The sequence below is a fragment of the Ambystoma mexicanum genome, chromosome 4q, assembly GCF_040938575.1.
Source record: "Ambystoma mexicanum isolate Mex_15411 chromosome 4q, UKY_AmexF1_1, whole genome shotgun sequence".
Taxonomy (NCBI): Eukaryota; Metazoa; Chordata; class Amphibia; order Caudata; family Ambystomatidae; genus Ambystoma; species Ambystoma mexicanum.
In genome coordinates, this window is record NC_090928.1 from 254,136,549 (window position 1) to 254,156,609 (window position 20,061).

A 20,061-nucleotide genomic window follows, 5' to 3' on the forward strand; every position below is an offset into this window, starting at 1 on the left:
CTGCATGTATGACCACTGTGTACATGTGCATGTGTGTGTATTTGTCAAAGGTGCAACAGTGATGCTACATGGATGCATGTGACAGCGGTATGTGGAAGCCTGATTGGCAGATGTGACATGGATGCCCGTCTGAACAGTGCGACACTTGGCAGAGGTGTAGACATGCATGCAAGTGTGGTGGTGTGTGTACATGTGTGGTGCACTTCCTGTGTTGCATGTGATGTATGGCTCCCCTTTGGCTGCTGATGCTGTTGTATGTGTAGGGATGGTGGTGGCAGTTGCGATATGGCTGTGGTATGGCTCATGTGTGCCAGTTGCAATGACATGTGTGTTGGGGATTGTGATGACATGTCTGAGGTTTGCCAATGCCACTCATGTGCAACTGTCATGCGTGTATGTGTCCATTGTACAGTGCCCTGATGCCTGTGTTTTGTTTCTCCCTGTCTGCAGCGTCAACTGATGAAGAGGGCGGAGAAGGTGCTGTGGAGCACAGCGGCGGGGATCCGACCGCCAGCCGGAGACGCAAGGCCCGGCTCCCCTCCCGTGTTGTCATCTCGTCGGGGAGTGAGGAGTCCGGTGCCGCGTCCCAGGCCGCAGCTGCCGGGGGGAGGTCCAAGAGGCGGAGGTTGCAGTTGGACTCCTCGGCAGCAGAAGGGGCAGCTGGGACCCCACAGGGCCCAACAGGGGAAGATGGCACAGAGTCATCCAGGTTGGTGGGGGGTCTGGTGGAGGAGGGGGCCGCGCAAGCACCAGAGACGGGGTCTGGAGGTGGGGATCCCACTGGTGCTAGTGGTGCAGTCCAGGACCAGGGACAGGAGGCAGCACAGGCGGCCGCGGAGGTGCCTGTGTGCAATCCTGTCCCCGATCCTGTCCCTGCATCATCTTGCACCAGCAGGGATGCCTACGTCCAGACCCGTTTTCAGGCAGGGGATGAGCTGACGTCAACTGGCCTTCCTCTGCCTGCGGACGTGGCTATCCAGGTCCGGGTTGAGCCTGTCCTGGCTGGTGTGGCGTTGTGTCAACGGGCCATGCGAGGTGACCTGCAGTCTTTTCATGGAGAGACTGCACGTCATCTCGAATGGCTCGTTGACCACGTCAGCCTGCTGGGACAGGTCACCCAGACCGGATTCCTCCGTCTGATGGGGCTTGTTCCGACCCCCTCCTCAACTGGACCCCCTACGCGCCAGTCGTCCTCTGTGCCATCTTCCCACCCATCAGTCACCTGGGTGCCCTGTGGAGCTGCCTCTGACAGTGCGGCCAGGCTGGTGGAGGAGGCATCCCTGCCACAGTCGGGAGTCGGACGTCCAGCAGGGGTGGCCACATCAACAGGTGCACCCCAGCCGGCGGAGGATGTGCAGGCAGCAGGAGGCAGTGCACGGGCAGAGGCAGAGCAGCAGCAAGATGGTGGGAGCCATGAAGGCTCGGGGCCTTCGACATCGGAGGGGCAGGCATCGGCCGGAGGGCAGGAGGACCCAGGACAGAGAGTGTCTTCCGTGTGGCAGCGGTTGGGCCACGCCATAGGTGCGGAGCGGCGGCGGGCGGAAGAGGCGCGGCTCACAATGGTCAGGGCGGAGAACTCCATGCGGAGGGCCCTGAGGCGGGCCGAGTGCCTCGAGGCAATCCGCAGGGGGTTGGAGGAGGACACGGCGTCGTCCCTGCGGACCCTCGGGGCCATGGAACTGGACCGCCTCCGGGACATCGAACAGGAGTTCGATGATGCCCTGGCCCGGAACACCACAGAGTGAGCCGCTGGACTTGCCCGCCGCCTTTGTATATAGTTCTTTAGTTTTAGGTTTCCTTTGTTTTTTCTTATGATTTGGAGTCGACGGACACTGCTCCACTTTTTGTATATAGTTGATATTTAGGTAGGTTTTTTAGGAGGTTTCCTTAGTTCTGTTGTGATGATGGACCCTTGTTATTTTTGTACATAGTTCTTTGTTGCACGGAGAGTTTTGACATTTCACTTTGGACAAAATTTTTTGGATTAGATTTTATAGTTTTGTGTTTTTATGCGGACATGCAGCTTCTTTTTTCACATTTACATTGTAGTTAGTTTTCTTTCTTTAGCATTCGTATTTTTTTCTAATACATTTTTTTTTACATTGTTCACTGTGTGGTTTCATCTCATTGGTTTCATGCATGTTATGTTGTGTGTTTTCCCATTCAATTGGAAAATATGTGTGTGACGGACATGGGTTCATTTGCTTCATGAACATTGGGGGTGTAACATGTGATTTCCATTTCCATGTGGGTGAATGGGTTACTTGGTAGGGCTTTTTGGCTGTGGAGGCTGACCATTACGCACATTGTGAGGACCTGGTGGGGGCTGCACATGGTGGCAGGGGGGTGGGGGTGCAGGGGGACATGAGTGGGGCCCTGGTGGAGGGTGACCCTGGTGGCTGGGGGGTGGGGGTGGTGGGAGACATGAGTTGGACATGGGTGGGGGCCTGCTGGCAGGTGCCCCACAGTGCTGGGGGGTGGGGGTGGTGGGAGACATGAGTGGGGCCCTGGTGGAGGGTGACCCTGCACTGCTGGGGGGTGGGGGTGGTGGGAGACATGAGTGGGGCCCTGGTGGAGGGTGACCCTGGTGGCTGGGGGGTGGGGGTGGTGGGAGACATGAGTTGGACATGGGTGGGGGCCTGCTGGCAGGTGCCCCACAGTGCTGGGGGGTGGGGGTGGTGGGAGACATGAGTTGGACATGGGTGGGGGCCTACTGGCAGGTGCCCCACAGTGCTGGGGGGTGGGGGTGGTGGGAGACATGAGTGGGGCCCTGGTGGAGGGTGACCCTGCACTGCTGGGGGGTGGGGGTGGTGGGAGACATGAGTGGGGCCCTGGTGGAGGGTGACCCTGCACTGCTGGGGGGTGGGGGTGGTGGGAGACATGAGTTGGACATGGGTGGGGGCCTGCTGGCAGGTGCCCCACAGTGCTGGGGGGTGGGGGTGGTGGGAGACATGAGTGGGGCCCTGGTGGAGGGTGACCCTGGTGGCTGGGGGGTGGGGGTGGTGGGAGACATGAGTTGGACATGGGTGGGGGCCTGCTGGCAGGTGCCCCACAGTGCTGGGGGGTGGGGGTGGTGGGAGACATGAGTTGGACATGGGTGGGGGCCTGCTGGCAGGTGCCCCACAGTGCTGGGGGGTGGGGGTGGTGGGAGACATGAGTGGGGCCCTGGTGGAGGGTGACCCTGGTGGCTGGGGGGTGGGGGTGGTGGGAGACATGAGTTGGACATGGGTGGGGGCCTGCTGGCAGGTGCCCCACAGTGCTGGGGGGTGGGGGTGGTGGGAGACATGAGTGGGGCCCTGGTGGAGGGTGACCCTGCACTGCTGGGGGGTGGGGGTGGTGGGAGACATGAGTGGGGCCCTGGTGGAGGGTGACCCTGGTGGCTGGGGGGTGGGTGTGGTGGGAGACATGAGTTGGACATGGGTGGGGGCCTGCTGGCAGGTGCCCCACAGTGCTGGGGGGGGGGGTGGTGGGAGACATGAGTGGGGCCCAGGTGGAGGGTGACCCTGGTGGCTGGGGTGTGGGGGTGGTGGGAGACATGAGTTGGACATGGGTGGGGGCCTGCTGGCAGGTGCCCCACAGTGCTGGGGGGTGGGGGTGGTGGGAGACATGAGTGGGGCCCTGGTGGAGGGTGACCCTGCACTGCTGGGGGGTGGGGGTGGTGGGAGACATGAGTGGGGCCCTGGTGGAGGGTGACCCTGCACTGCTGGGGGGTGGGGGTGGTGGGAGACATGAGTGGGGCCCTGGTGGAGGGTGACCCTGCACTGCTGGGGGGTGGGGGTGGTGGGAGACATGAGTTGGACATGGGTGGGGGCCTGCTGGCAGGTGCCCCACAGTGCTGGGGGGTGGGGGTGGTGGGAGACATGAGTGGGGCCCTGGTGGAGGGTGACCCTGGTGGCTGGGGGGTGGGGGTGGTGGGAGACATGAGTTGGACATGGGTGGGGGCCTGCTGGCAGGTGCCCCACAGTGCTGGGGGGTGGGGGTGGTGGGAGACATGAGTGGGGCCCTGGTGGAGGGTGACCCTGGTGGCTGGGGGGTGGGGGTGGTGGGAGACATGAGTTGGACATGGGTGGGGGCCTACTGGCAGGTGCCCCACAGTGCTGGGGGGTGGGGGTGGTGGGAGACATGAGTTGGACATGGGTGGGGGCCTGCTGGCAGGTGCCCCACAGTGCTGGGGGGGTGGGGGTGGTGGGAGACATGAGTGGGGCCCTGGTGGAGGGTGACCCTGCACTGCTGGGGGGTGGGGGTGGTGGGAGACATGAGTGGGGCCCTGGTGGAGGGTGACCCTGCACTGCTGGGGGGTGGGGGTGGTGGGAGACATGAGTGGGGCCCTGGTGGAGGGTGACCCTGGTGGCTGGGGGGCGGGGGTGGTGGGAGACATGAGTTGGACATGGGTGGGGGCCTGCTGGCAGGTGCCCCACAGTGCTGGGGTGTGGGGGTGGTGGGAGACATGAGTTGGACATGGGTGGGGGCCTGCTGGCAGGTGCCCCACAGTGCTGGGGGGTGGGGGTGGTGGGAGACATGAGTTGGACATGGGTGGGGGCCTACTGGCAGGTGCCCCACAGTGCTGGGGGGTGGGGGTGGTGGGAGACATGAGTGGGGCCCTGGTGGAGGGTGACCCTGCACTGCTGGGGGGTGGGGGTGGTGGGAGACATGAGTGGGGCCCTGGTGGAGGGTGACCCTGGTGGCTGGGGGGTGGGGGTGGTGGGAGACATGAGTTGGACATGGGTGGGGGCCTGCTGGCAGGTGCCCCACAGTGCTGGGGTGTGGGGGTGGTGGGAGACATGAGTTGGACATGGGTGGGGGCCTGCTGGCAGGTGCCCCACAGTGCTGGGGGGTGGGGGTGGTGGGAGACATGAGTGGGGGCCTGGTGGAGGGTGCCCCTGCACTGCTGGGGGGTGGGGGTGCAGGGGGACATGAGCAGGTGTGCAGGGTAGTCCCCTGTTTTGTGGGCTGCCTGCAGGGGCTGTGGAGGGTGTACAGGGAACACCTGTGAGGACCCACCCAGCCTAATTGCGTGTGATAATTCCCGCACACCCCTGTAATACACGTACCAAGCCAAATCGCGTGTGATAATTCCCACGCACCCCTGTAATACACGTACCTGGCCAAATCGCATGTGAAACTTCCCGCGTACCCCTTTAATACACGTACCCTGGCCAATCGCGTGTTGAACTTCCCGCGTACCCCTGTAATACACGTACCCTGGCCAATCGCGTGTTAAACTTCCCGCGTACCCCTGTAATACACGTACCCTGGCTAATCGCGTGTATAACTTCACGCGTACCCCTGTAATACACGTACCCTGGCCAATCGCGTGTTAAACTTCCCGCGTACCCCTGTAATACACGTACCCTGGCCAATCGCGTGTTAAACTTCCCGCGTACCCCTGTAATACACGTACCCTGGCTAATCGCGTGTTAAACTTCCCGCGTACCCCTGTAATACACTTACCCTGGCTAATCGCGTGTTAAACTTCCCGCCTACCCCTGTAATACACGTACCCTGGCCAATCGCATGTTAAACTTCCCGCGTACCCCTGTAATACACGTACCCTGGCTAATCGCGTGTATGACTTCACGTGTACCCCTGTAATACACTTACACTGGCTAATCGCGTGTTAAACTTCCCGCGTACCCCTGTAATACACGTACCCTGGCCAATCGCGTGTTAAACTTCCCGCGTACCCCTGTAATACACGTACCCTGGCTAATCGCGTGTATGACTTCACGTGTACCCCTGTAATACACTTACCCTGGCTAATCGCGTGTATGACTTCACGTGTACCCCAGATATGCACGTTACCCGCTTTGCGTTCCTTGTTTGGCTGCCCTGTAAACCTGTCCAGGGTTAGCGCAGCCCTTTGCGATGATTTAGCGATTTTGCTGGCTTTTCCTTGCGCGAGGGCGTTCTTGGGGGCGTTACTGGCGCTGCTGCTGGGTCGCTGCGATACTCTGCGCCACGGCTGGTTTGGGAGCATGAAATCCATGAATACGCTGTGCGCGGAAATCGGTTTTATCGCACGTGCCTGGCGCAGTCAATCGCACGCGGACACTCTGCGCCAGCCGATTGCGACACTTTTCTGCGAAATTCTATGAATTACCCTGTAGATGTTTTGTGAAGAGGTAAGAGGGTATGGGCATACAATCACCAACCACACTTGTGACCCCTCAACTCATGGTTCACCGACCAAACTTACTGACTTCTATGGAAAATGAAGAAAGGGAGGACTGTGGAATTAATGTTCAGAGAAATGGTAGCTCGGACAGGACAAGTAATATCCACCATACTCTGCAAGAGGTGAATGAACTAATTTGTTTGACCCACCCAACGTTGTCTACACTAAACATGGTCTTGTGTTTGTTTGTTAAACTTTAGGACAACATATGGGACGAGGTAAGGGTGACCATTTTACTGGCTAATATTAATGAAAAAGTGGAGGCACTCTCCTCGACCAACCACCCGGCAGCACCGACCCATGGGGAGTGTGTAGATGAATTGGGGGGTGGCCCCAAAAAGAGTGTAAGCCACCCTCCTATTATCATCTTAACAGACTCAGATGACGAGAAGGAACTGAAAGGAGGTTTTACTGAAGTGGCTTGCGAACTCGAGATCACTGATTTTTGTGCAGGGGACCAAAACTCTGAACTTGAGGCTATTCACAGTAAAAAGGGGAGAAGGAAAGTAACTGGAGTGGGTGTGGGGGTGAAGAAATAAAAAAACCTGAAAGGAACTAAAAAGAAAAATGCTAACATGCAGTCTTTCTTTAGAAAATTGACCTCTGGAGGTCCGTGGGGGGGTGTTGGTCGGGGGGACCTGGCCATCAGTGGGGACAGTCCTCCTTACCCGCAGGTGGAGGGCCTGGTGGGTAACAGTACAAGGAATGTGAAACAGGAACTGAGTGCAGTCAACTCTTTTGATACGGGGATCCGAGAAGGCAGAGATGTACCATCCCGTCAGGGAAACGTCCAACCTGTTGAAATGTCCAACTTGTTGATAAATGTAAGGGAAGAAATGTGAATGGTATAGCAACCAATTGCATGAAGGGGGGAAATGACCGATAAACTGTATGCATGTCCACTCAAATGGGCCTTGATCTCCTGGGCCTGAATGGTCCGTATAGCTGTAAAGTGAACCAGATTAAAGAAGACGGTGCCCCAACTACCCAATCACCAGTGTCTGTCTCAAACTCTGGCACTTGTGCCAGTGGGAAAGGGGGGGGCGGGAAGGAGGTGTAACTTGGGGACAAGTGGTCGAATTGGGACCAGATCGAATTTCTAGGCAGGTGGTGAGGAAACTATGAATAAAGAGGGAATGTTTGAGAAGCGGGAGGGGGGAATCAAGGTCACAAAGAAATTGAAATTTGGGGAATTTACTAAACCACATGCACAGTCCACTGGGAGAGGCACACACCTCCCACCAGGCCCAGGAACACCAATCTAGTAAACCAGTGTTAGGGAGAATTCTCATTTATGGCTAATTTCCCTCACCTAATGAGTCCCATCAGCTTTGCCGGACTTCTGGAGTTTATTTTTTTCCGCTTGGTAAGAGTGAGAACTTTTCCCCCACTCTTACCTATGTTTTGAAATGTGTATTTCTCTGTTTTTGTGATTGTGGACTCTGAAGGACATCACTTCAGTAGCCCCCTTCTTTTTGTGTGTCACACAGCACCTTCAGTGCCGTGGCACAGGGTTGTCTTTGAGACTTCCCCCGACTCCATTTCTGAGGCGACTACCGTCCCCCAGAAAAAGGTAAAGTTACCATTAACAATCTACCACAGATCCAGTACACCCCATCTTCCATGGAGTACTGGAAAGGGTTAATTCGTATCCCTTTTTTATCTGTACCTCCTAGAGCATTGTTTCGCTCTTTTAACTTTTAGACTTGGCTGGTGGTAGTGGTATCTACCCTAATTTTTCTACCGCGATTATATTAGATAAACGTGGTATTGTTCTTGGCTATTATATTAGCCTTGAACATAAACCCGCTTGACCAAAGCTTCTTTCTTTTGGCTCCGGTTGGGTTTGTTCGCCATTTCTTTTTGTTAAAGTCCTTCTTGTGTTTTACTTTGCGCGGCAAACTAGGTTTGCCTTCTTTGTTCACTGTCTTTTGGCGGGCTTCTGCTCAGAAGCCCTCCTCAAGGCGCCTGGGTGGGCTGAATGTGAGGGAGGGGTGTAGTCACCCCCTGCAAAGGGTATCCTAGGAAACCCAAGTCGCACTTTGTCATGAATGGCCAGGGTAGTTGTCCGGGCTGGACAACCCCCCTGCTGGGTGATTGACAGCCAGGCTGTGTGAATGGGGGTTTTTCGCATAAAAGGCAGGTCTCTTGGGCTAGAAGTCAGAGAGTCACCACTGGAATTACAAGGACCCGAAGAAAAGCGGAGAGAACGACGGCTGCTGCAACTACCCCGTCCCGGTGAAGCCCTGCTGCAGTCCTGAGCTATCTTCCCTTCAACGACTAAGAGGAGATCCAGTCCGGAGTCTTCTTCCCTTGAGCCTGGTGGGGATAACCAGCTCATCTTCCTCAGCCAGAGGATCCTCTTCCTTGGTCGAAATCGCTGCACACTGCTGTAGTGGTCCGGATAGCCACCTGAAGAGCCTCTCCTGTTTTTAAGGAGTGCACCTTCTATTCCTCATCGCTGCTGCCGGCTTCATCCCTGTGTGGTGCAGACCCCCTTCAGACGTCCTCCTTCACAACGAAGCTCCAGGAATCGTGGGTCTGCGGGAAACCAACAGGAACAACTGCCAGGGCACCAGCTGCACCATTGGAAAAAGGTACTGTGTTCTGCTTGAGGAAACTGGGTGAATCCCTTTTCTTCATTTCCAAGGCTTGCCCTTGTCTTCCCTCCTTCTTATAACTTTTGCTTCCGAAAATTGACAATATCGAAGTACTTTTAGCTACGTTGAATCGTGAACTGTCTGACTGTGTGATCTTTGGCAACAGGCCCCTGGTGTCATTCGACCCTGGCTCCGGCCCTTTCACTTTTGAACTCCTGCCTCTGAGTGTTTCTCGATTCTGTCTGCCTAACCAAAATATTGCTTGTGATTTTTGCCTCCAACTCCCTCTGGGTATCTCAGGTGCTAAGTGTGCCCCAGTAGCATTTCATGTCACAGATACGCGTTTATTTAGTAGACCGAACTGTCAAAAAGTGATTGCAATCGTATTCGCGGTAACATGTTTTGTTCGTAACACCGGTTCATTCAAACACAGGGTACTTACCTTGAGACATACTGTACAAAGTGAATTGGTTAGTTATAGTATATTTAACGTGTGTTTTTTGTTTAAGTTTAATAGAAGTGTTGTGTTTATAACGAATGGTTTAAAAATAAATGTACTTATATTTTCCACCTGAAACCTTGAGTCAGTGTTTGCTTGAGTCACAGTAATTGTGGTCCCTTTGAGTAATCTCTGCTACTGCTCATATACTCTTGAGATAAGCCTGGCTGCTCCGCCACTGCTACCACTCTGACATAGCGGTACAGGTTTGTATCAAAAGTAAAACTTGTATTGCCACCTGTAGTCTTAATTGTGTGTAGTGGTCCCTAAGGGCACTGCACAGGATTCTGCCTAACAACCGTGAGATGGGACATCTTTTCATCTTTTATGTCTTCTCTGCAAAGTAATGGGGGTATTTGAAATCCTGTTGGCACCTCAAAAAACATACAAACTGATGAAATTGAAGAGCTGAGACACAATAGCCCACTCAAAAGGAAAGAGACGGGACGAAATCAGGAGATGGTTAAGTATGATTCAAAGGGTGTCTCAGTGATGCTCACACATATGTTTGGTAGAGGTCGAAATCTATGCCTAAATAGAAGTATCTGATTCGGACTGAAACCTCTAATCTTAGGGCCCTGTGTTCTGGGGACATTGAGAGGGTGGAGTTCCCAGTCAAAGGGGATACAAACTGTTCCATTGTCCATTTTAACTCTAAATTGGTCTAAGAACTTGTACTCTTGGAGTGTGAAAGACTCATGAATCTGGGCTTTATTGTGTCCCCAGTAGACTATGGGAAGCTAAAGATGCTCGAATCAACAAGTACGCAGGCTAAGAAGGTATATGTAACAAGGGGGAGAGGGGGAAGTTATAGGGGTTCTGGGGAAGATTGACTGGCCAGCTGTTATCTCAGCCCTACAACATCAAGGGAATGGGGGACAGTCGGATTCGAGAGTGTACAGGTCGAGTTAGCAAGGGAATTCACAAAGAGTGTCACGATGCCCGCTCCCGGGGAGCCGGCTCAGGCCCTGCGTCCCCGAAAGCGGACATCAAGTCCCCGGGGAAGGTCCCAGCAACCCCTTATAGGGGCCCTTTGGACAGCGTCCTGGCGCCTATGGCGCCAGGCTCATAGAAAACGTCAGTCCTTGCGCCATACGCGCCAGGCTCATTATGAAAGTGTTTGGGTGCTCTTACCTGATGCAGACCATGCTGCAGAACCCCGGCCTCCTTGAGGCCTGAAAGGAACTACTTTACCTGTGGGACTCATTTACCACCCGGGCGTGGTCGGGGAAGGATACATACCTGATTGGAGGAAGGACACATTCTAGGAACTTCTTCCAAGGCTATTTAAACCACACCCGATCAGCCACACGTGCTTCGCGTTGTTCTGCATCTACCAGCTGGACGCTCACCGTGTCTCCTCCTGCATCTTGACTTCTGCCACACCTGCCAGCATCCTGAATCACCTGCAAAGGAAGGGAACAAGAGAACAGAAGAAGGAAAAGGCCTCACCTGCTAAATCTGCATCCCAGAGACATTTCGCCGACAATCCTGAAAAGGAAGACATTTATTTTTAAAAGCACATTGCATCGATCGCTGCAGCGCCACATTCTACTCACCTTTACAGGGCGCCTCCATGTTCAGCAGCGACCATCCGGATTCGCAGTCGTGCCCCCGCGCCTAGGGAGGAAAAGACAAGAACAAAGGTGAGAGAAAGAAGGGAAAAGGGAAGCTAAAACTCCATGTCAAGACTTACCTGTTGGGTCATTCCCTTTTCATTTCGGGTCCGCGCCGCATCCAGGCATTTTCGGACCCCGGCCCCTAACGGGAAAAAGACATCAGCGTTAATGAGTGAATGAAAAGACATTACCAAAACACTCATTAAAGACTTATCTGATTTCCACAAGGATTTCACCGCTCACCTCGGGTCGGTGCCTGTTCCCCGGCATTCCGTACCCCGGCCCCTATGGGGAAAAAGACACTAGCATTAGAACATTAATGCATGGACACAAGGGGAACCACTTATAGAAAAACTTACCTGGAAGCCAAGCAAGTTTGGTTCTCACCCATCCGAAAATCCAGTGACGTAACTGGATACCAACGCGCCCCTGCATCAGGAGCAGGATGGAGAGCTCGTCCTTCCAGACCCTAAGGTGAGACGCTACGGGGAAGCACAAAAGGGTTTCGAGGAGGGTGAGAGGGGTAAGTGGGAGGCCGATTGCATTACCCCGCAGACAGTTAACCCCCTATTCTCTCACCTACCGAAGGATACTTCTGCGAGTCAGACAAGCCAGATCTGGGGCCCAGTCCAGTCCGTCTTCCGAACCCTGCGCATCACCTTAGACGAGGTCACAGCAGTGCGAACCAGGCCAGCGCCCCTGTGGGAGTCAGGTGAGCGTTACAAAGAGCCTCACCCTGGCAACATGGAACATTAGGGGTTTCTGTAAACTAACTCATGATTTGAACTTGATGGAACTATCTTATGTTTTCAGGAAACGTGCCATGGAAAATTGTATCTGGGATGGATATGTGTGCTTTCAAAAACAGGCAACTAGACAAAATATCGGTCGACCCTCTGGGGGCCTATGTGCCTGCATTAAGCAGGGGGCGGGAATCAAGGGGAGAATAATTTCAAGCAACCACTGAGGTATTTTGGGGGTATTGTTGGAGGTGGGAATGAACCATGGCTACAAAAACATTGTTTTGATCAATATGTATTGGCTTCCCTTTCATTGTAAAAGGCACAGCGGCCCCGGTAGGCAGACTCCTAGTTTGCCGGTCCGGAAACAAGGGTGCCAGTGAGTTTACCGGCACCCTTGTTTCCGGACCGGCAAACTTGTAATGAGGCCCAATGTCTTTCAATGGAAAGAAATACAAACCTGTCGTCATTCAGTGGTTGATGGGTGGAAGTCCAGTGTTGTTGTACCACCAGTGAAATACTTAATGTATAGGCTAACTAGGCCAAAAGAATACAATAATCCCAAGAGGGACCTGTGGGCAAAGGGCCGTCAATTGGCGTCTCAAATGCGATACACATGGAAAAAGTACTGTTGATTCACGACGCAACCATTGTTGCAATTTTACAAATCAAACGTTATCATGGTGTTATCCTATGGTTTGGAAATTGGTTGTTTGGACTGAGAACCGGAACTCCATAAATTGGAATGGATGATGTTAAGGACAGCTCTTCTGTTGCCTAACTGCATCCCTTTAAATATGATCTTATTTGAATTGGGTTTGAATTCTCTGACTCAATCATCCAACTGAGGACATTGCTATTATACAGGAAGTTACTGATTGGCAAAAGGAATTCCTTGTATGGAGCAATGAGACTACAAATGGAGAATGGGGGGAGGAGAGCTTTGGTTCCATTAAGGCTAATTGTGAACTTATTTTGCAACATTTTGAGGTGCCATTGGAATCTTTACTAGGTAACCCTGGTAAAGAGGAAAATCCTAGATAAAGATTTAATATGGATAGGTGAATCTAGGACTAGGTATGGCCTTTACAAGGAAATAACTGAAGACCCCCAAAAAAGGGGAACTCCCTTGAAATACCTTAAACAGTGTCCCGTAGAAGCTACAGAGAAACATTCATGAGGTTTCATTGCTCATGTATCAACACCACAACTGGCCGCCATGATGGTATGTGCTAACATTTTATACCATATGAACCTTTTCAAAATTTATAATTTTTCCCTTGTGAATCATTTACTGTCCCAACTGTTTGAAATGATCTATTTTTATATGGAGAAACAAAATGTAATACATATGATGACTAATATGTTTATTTTGTATTGCGAAAACTCGTAGAAATTATTATGATTTTTGTTTTGTTGACATATATTCTTGAATACAGTAACTTGTACTAACTTTACTGCCCAGATTTGAAAAAGGCATGATAAGGGTGCCGAAACACGTGTTATCACTATGGGCCACAATTAAAATATATGCAAAAAGGAAAAAAATGGTTCTGATTGTTACTTGAACCTTGTTTGTGGCGCAGTAATAGATGTGTGCAGAATTCCTATTTCCTCATTTCTGACAAATGAAGTAGGGGAACTCTGTGTCTTCATTCTCTGCACGCATCATTGCGATACAGAAAAGCTGGTATTTCATTTTGAGTCGCGGAGGTTTAAGAGTGACTTCAAAAAAAGTCCTCCAATTTTGCTTACAATGTGTAGGTCAGGTGGATTTTCCTCAAACGTTTAAACACCTGTTGATCTTTTGTCCCTCACTGCAGAATACCAGAAAAGAATTGTTTAGTAGATTTGTTTACTACACTGGTTCTCAGAATGGTGAACATTTCTGAAGGTATATCCTAGAGGGCACTTCATCGATCTTATTAAGAGGTGTAGTTCGAGTTTTAAAGAAAGTAATGATCATATGATATTTTTTAATGGAAAGAGCAACAAGGTGGACGATTGTTCAATCACGACTGATGATAAATTGGTCCTTTGCTAACATCGTGTTTTAACTTGTAATTCATTAATCTGTCTATTTTTTTATTATTAATGTATTTTATTGTGTTATGAAATGGAATTATCAAATGTAGTTATGTGATGTATAGGGTTTTAAATTAAACCAATTCACAATTTTTTTTTTTCTTTCAGTGGTACCATCAATTGTTTCCTATGTTATGCCCTTTGGTAATAAACTGAAAGTGACACAAATGAAATATATATATATATATATATATATATATATATATATATACTTATTTAAGTGATGTTATATTTTTTTTCTTAATTATTTGTCTTAAATGTGTAAGGGGGTTTTCTTAGTCCATTTCAAATGTGTACAGTTTCTGTGTATACTAGAACACACTTTAAACACCAAAAAAAAAGAATAAAAGAGGGAGTTTTCTTTTTTTTTACTCCTTTTTGTAACAATTTTTACTAGCATATTAATTGCCTACCATGCCTCAAATCTTTTCTCCCTCCCCCCATCCAACCAATGCCTAGCAACCTCCCCTTCCCTCACACAAACAACCTCCCCTTGGTATCCCAGCTTGATGTATGTGGAATACTCGTGTACCGCCTGATCCCTTCGAGGGCCTACTACTCTCTCATGCATACACACAGGAGGCGGAGGCAGGAGATGGGGTACAACACGTCTTTATTCATTGCCTAACAAACTGGAACTGACGTTTCCCTTTCTTGCCCGCCCCTCCCTCCTGTGTCCCTCTCCACGTGACATGAGGTGGTGACGACACCACACCCCCTCCCGATACTAAACATGAAGTCCCACTTCAGTTCATTTCTTCAATGAGCCAGTGAGGTTTCTTACGAGATCTCTGGGGTCGCCAGTCCGTCTGTTCAATGCATCCATGAGGCGGCCATGGTGGTGCTGGAGTCTTCTCTGTCTCCTTCATAGCATGTATCCCATTCGCTGAAGGGAGCTGGTGAGGTGGGGCTGGTGACAGGCATGATCCCGAGCATTCGCCTCAAGTGTGAGGAGTTCCTTGTTGTGGTCTTCCTGTCATCCTGAGCTGTGATGAGGGATCCCGTCACTTGAACGACAGTGAGGGGTTCTTCACTAAAAGCAGCCATGCTCTTGCGACTTTGTGCTTGTTTCACAATTACCACGTCCCCTGGTTTGAGGTCATTTTCCTTTGCTCTCCTTTTCCCATCCATTTCTCTCTTCATGGTGGGTTTGCTTCGAGAGTCTTGCTCTCGCATTTCCCGATCGCCACTGTATCTTTCGTCTTCTGGTGTTAAGTGCGGTTTTTGATAAGCTCCTGCTTGCGTATGACACAATGTGTTTGGAGTGGCTGTTTCTCTCGTCCAGTTGGGTCAAAATGGCTTCTAGGCCGACTGGGCTTGCATCCACAATCAGTTCAGTGGTCTTTCTTAGTTCGAAAAAGGCCATGTTCTTGGCGTCAGCTATGCAGTGCTTTATGAGTTGGAACGCTTGCTGGCATTTCTCAGACCACTTGAACTCCGAGTTGAGTTTGGTGAGTGCCCTGAGGGGTTCACTGACGGAAGCGAAGTCCTTAATGTATTATGTACAGTAGCTCGCTAGTCCTAAGAAGGATCTGAGGTCAGTAGTGGAGCTGGGTGGTTCCGCATCTGTGAGGGCACTGACCTTCTCTGGGTTAGGTGTCATTCCTTTTGCGGAGAAAATGTGGCCGAAGAAACAAAGTGTCAGTTTCCTAAATTCACATTTGTCCTTGTTTAGGGTGAGCTGGGCCTCCTCGAGAGACATGCACACTCGCATGAGTGTGTTGTCGTGCTGTACTTGGGTATGACCGAAGACTGGGATATCGTCACTGTAGTGCAGACAGTTGGGTATGTGTTTGATTACATTGTGGATCTCTGACTGAAAGATTTCCACTGCAGATGAGACTCCAAAGCTGAGCCGCTTATATCTATATAGGCCCAGATGGGTGGTGATATATCGGGACTCTTTGCTGAGCTCCAGTTGATGGTACCCTTTGTTGAGGTCCAGCTTGGAGGTCCATTGAGGAGGTGCACCATGTCAGTGATGGGTGGAGCTTGGCGACGTTCTCGCATGATGGCTTCATTCGGCCGTCGCATTTCCACGCATATGCAAATGTCTGGCAAGTCTCTTTTGGGTACGGGTACTATGGGGGATACCCATGGTGTGGGACCGTCTGCTGGCTCAATGATGTCGGCTTCCAGCAATTTATTTAGTTTGTTCTCTACTTGTTTCTGTATGTTTATGGGGATTCCCCTATAGTGTAGCGCCACTGGAGTGACTCTGGTATCAATGTCCAGTTCGATTTGACGCCCTTTCAATTTTCCCAAACCCTTGAAGAGTGCTGGAAATACTTGTTCGATTTTCGCGGTGGGGTCCAGGTATTTGTGCACCATGAGTCTGTAAAGCATATGGATGAGGCCCATTTCATTTGCTGCCTTGTAGCTCAGAATGCACTCGCTGTCGGTAGCACCTTCCAGGACATGCATGGGGATGTCTTTGGCTTGTCCTTTATAGCTGCACGATGCAGTGAAGAAACCCTTACAGGTTAGGGATGTCTTTGAGCCATAGGGAAATATGAGTGTTTTGGCAGGTTGTAGACGAGGGGGCCTGTGGTATGTTATTGTATACTTCTTCACTTATTACATTTACGGTGGCTCCAGTGTCCACCAGTGCTGCCTTTTGAGGCTCCTTCCAGCTTGTTGATGCACTCTTGCTTTCCATGAGTGATTTTGATGTCTTCCAGTCCTTCTACCTGTGATGCTAGTGCTGCGTCTGAGCGAGCCAAGCGTAGGATTTATTCCAGATTTCGTGGTTTTTGCAATAGCCGTTTCCTGAAATCTGCGCTCTCTCACCAGAATATGATCTGCGAGCGTAGCGCTTCTTCGTTGGAATAATTATTGAAGTCACAGTGCTTCATTTTTATTCTCAAACGCATTACAAATGCATCCATGGGCTCACCTTTGGTTTGTTTGTTAGCGTGAAAAATATGTCTCTCGTCCACGTTTGTGTGTGGTGTGAAGTAGTCTGTGAGCGTTGTCTTCAGGTTGATGTATGTGTCGGTGTCACTTTCAGGGAGCTCATCTACAATGTCTCTTACATTTGAGCCTGTTGCGAAGGTTAGTAGACTGTTTCTTTTCATCATCAATCGGGCCGACTGCTTTGAGACACACCTCGAAATCTCTCAGCCACCTTTTCCACCGTGGGCCCAGCGTGCTAGTGTCACTGAAGTCAAAGTTAGTGGGCAATTGAGTTAATAGGCTGTCAGACATTCTTGGTTGAAGTGTGTGAGCAGGTGTTATTGGTTCGGTCAATTATTCATTTTCCGACATTATGCTGGGCTGATGTGGGTGCTATTTGCTTGTTTCCTTCTCCCAGACTGACCATGTGCGTGGTGACTCTGTTTCAGACGTCTCGCTGGGTCCTCTTTGACCCACGTGCTCTGGCTCTGCTGGAGTCCTCGTGCTCTGGTCACTCGAGACAAGCTCTGCTTCTTTTAGACAGGCTCTGCTGTTTAGGAGTGGTCCTTGATGATACAACCCTTGTGCGGCTTAGAGAGCTGGCGCCTTGATTTAGTCTGTGCAAAACCCAGGCAGGACCTGGATTCTTTCTGTGCCCCTCCTGTTGTGGGCGTATTGGGTTGCCGTTGGTGGGCTGCGATGGCGGGAGAGTGGTTCTGCTGTTGCGTGGCATAGTGTTAGCAATGAGAAATCCCCCCCACCCATGTTCGCGCTAGGCGCGCTGACCGGGCCATTGCCATTGGCGGGAGAACGTTTCTCTGACCGCTCGGATATTTGCTGCAGTGGGGAGCCTTCAAGCTCTTACCCGCTGGTGGAATGCGTTGCCATTGGCGGGAGAAATGATCCTCGACCGCCCAGATGTGTTGTTGCAGGAGGGAGCCTCTGCCCTCCTACCCGCTGGTACGATTTGTTGCCGTTGGCGGGAGAGCAACGCTCTTGCCACCTGGAATTCTCCTTGTGATGGTGTGGAAACTTTTGGCCCGTTGGCGGGGAGCCTGCGAGCTCACACCTGCCCTTCCTTCCTCAGCGTTGGGGGGGGGGGGACTCTTACCGCCTGAACTTTGTCCTAAGAGCAGGCAAAATATGCAGCTCTAGTGGCGTCTTCTCGCACAGCCACGATCGTGTATGCACCAAGATGTGAAAAAGCGTGCTGGTTCTGAAAACACGCCTCGTCGCCAGTGTGGAATACTCGTGGACCGACTGATCCCTGCGAGGGCCTACTACGCTCTCACGCATACACCCAGGAGGCAGAGACAGGAGATGGGGTACAACACGTCTTTATTCATTGCCTAACAAACTGGAACTGACGTTTCCCTTTCTTGCCCGCCCCTCCACTTCTAGTGTCCATGTGTCCCTCTCCACGTGACATGAAGCGGTGACGACAACACAACGTATTTTCAATTTCCTAGAGAGAAATTGGTTACTCTAGGCCTCCAGGATTCGAGCAAATGTGTTATTATATACCTCTCTCTTGGGCGTGTTTGTCTATCCTTGGGAACAATGCTCCTCGGGGCCAATTCTATTCTCTCGTCATTTTCCTAGTCCAGTTAGACAGCGCAATGTATCGATCCTATTGTGGGCACGGCACAGACACTTAAAGAAGGCACTCTGAACCCTTTAGATTTGCCTGGGTGGCCTTGCCACTTTATGTACGGGCCTTGTTGGACCACGACACTTGGGTGAAAATTGGCATGTCTAAAAAATAAAAAAAATAAAAGACCTTGCTGTTTGAGGGTTGATTTGCATCTCGGTCATTGAAATGTTGTTGGTGTGGTCTTGCAGACAGAGTCCCATGTCAATTGGTTATTCCGGGTGCATACTATCCGGTTGGCTGCAATAAATGGGCACGATTCCTTTGACCCAACACCTGTGCATTATGGAACTAAAAATGCTGCTGCTTCCCCGGAGTGTTGTCATGGTTACAAGTCTTCGCTGGTTAGACTTTACAATCGCCCCTGATAATTTCTTTCAAGTGTCTATTCAGTGTGAGTGACTAAGATTTTGCGTTCAAGATATATTATTGCGCAATTTGCTTTGTATACGGAGTTCAGTCTTCTGTATAACTTTCTCAAACGTATAGGTACCACAGACGTTACTACCATTACAAGATGTCCGCCGCGCTGCTGGTTCACGCACACATCCTGTCCTTGCTTCTAATTTGTGTCCTGTGACAGCTACTGCCTTTGTTTTGACTTTGCAGCATGTGCTTCCTGCTCGCTACTTCAGATTGTGACAGTGGTGGCCAGCGTCTTCTGTGGTGTCTGAGAATCCTGCTCAACTCGAAACGAAGGGCTACGAAAGTAGGATGTGTGCCATATACTGTCACACCGCTACCATACCCCGTTTTCGATATAGGTTTGCCAGAAGCACCGTGTGTTTACAGCAGCCCTTTTACCTCTGATTGGTGGACCCTGACGGCAATTGGCGAGACTGCTTCGGTCCAGTTTGCTGCAGAAGACCGCCCCCGCCTTTGATTGGTCCGCTGTGATAGCGGAGCGTCTGTTGGCCACACTGTCGGCGTGTAGTGATTGGTGGATTCTGACCGTGATGGGCGTGACCCTGAGCTGTATCTCCGATTGTGTTTTCGAATTGTGAGCTGTCCCACGAGCCGGTTCTTGTTTGTGATTGGTGGGTGGTGACAGAAGTGGGCGGGGTCTGCTCTGCAGCTGTGCTGGCCGTGCAGCCTGGTGCTGAATGTACGGGAACTGGGTGCATAGTCGCCGGCCTCTCGATGACAGCAGGGAGCGAGAGCCCTGAGCTGAGCCCCCCTGTGTTTTTGACTTTGTGCCTGTGCCCGGGACAGTGATGCGAAGGAGGCCGGAGCCCACCGCCAGAAGCCGCCACACCCCCGCGGGACATGAGAGCTTCAGCGCCCTGGAAAAGGACTGCCGCCTGAACCACAACCTGCGGCTGACGGGCAGCGCCAAGGGGGCCCCGGAGCACCGCCACCCGGAGGGCGCGGGAGTCATGAAGCGTTTTACCAGGTAACATTATTTGGGAGCTAGGAGGCTGCATCAAGAGGCCTCTGCGTCTCAGGTGGGTTTTGCGTGGCAACGGGCTCTCTAGGTAAGAACCGATTTCCCGATGAGCACCGAGGGCACTGCGTTTCCAGAGGCAGTGCATTTTGGAAAGCCTGCTTTTCTTTCAAGTGTGGATGCAGTGCAGCACACACGAGGCAGTGCATTCCGAGAGGACGAGGTGAAAGGTGCGTTTCATGTAGGACCGAATCGGCTGCAGCATCTCTTGTGGGCACTGCATCACCTTTGATAGCCACATCTCAAGTGGATACTGAGTCACGTGACTAGACTGCAGGTTGCCTTCAAGCTGGCGTACAAAAACCACAGCAAGGGTAGAATTGGAAGTCTGTGGTGAATGGCGAGCACTGCAG

At 51.6% G+C, this 20,061-nt stretch overlaps 1 protein-coding gene across 2 annotated transcripts in view; it reads left to right on the top strand.

Moving 5' to 3' along the window:
• Window positions 1–20,061, top strand: part of LOC138467648 (lysophosphatidylserine lipase ABHD12-like) — a 981,794-nt gene that overhangs the window by 62,360 nt on the left and 899,373 nt on the right. The window contains exon 1 of one of the 2 annotated variants that reach the window (XM_069607823.1): window positions 19,314–19,657. The exons of the other annotated variant lie outside the window; for it this stretch is intronic. Coding sequence (XP_069463924.1) covers window positions 19,479–19,657 — 179 coding nt within the window. The 5' untranslated portion in view covers window positions 19,314–19,478. Of the gene's footprint in view, window positions 1–19,313; window positions 19,658–20,061 lie in introns of those variants that run through there. 2 annotated transcript variants of the gene reach the window in all.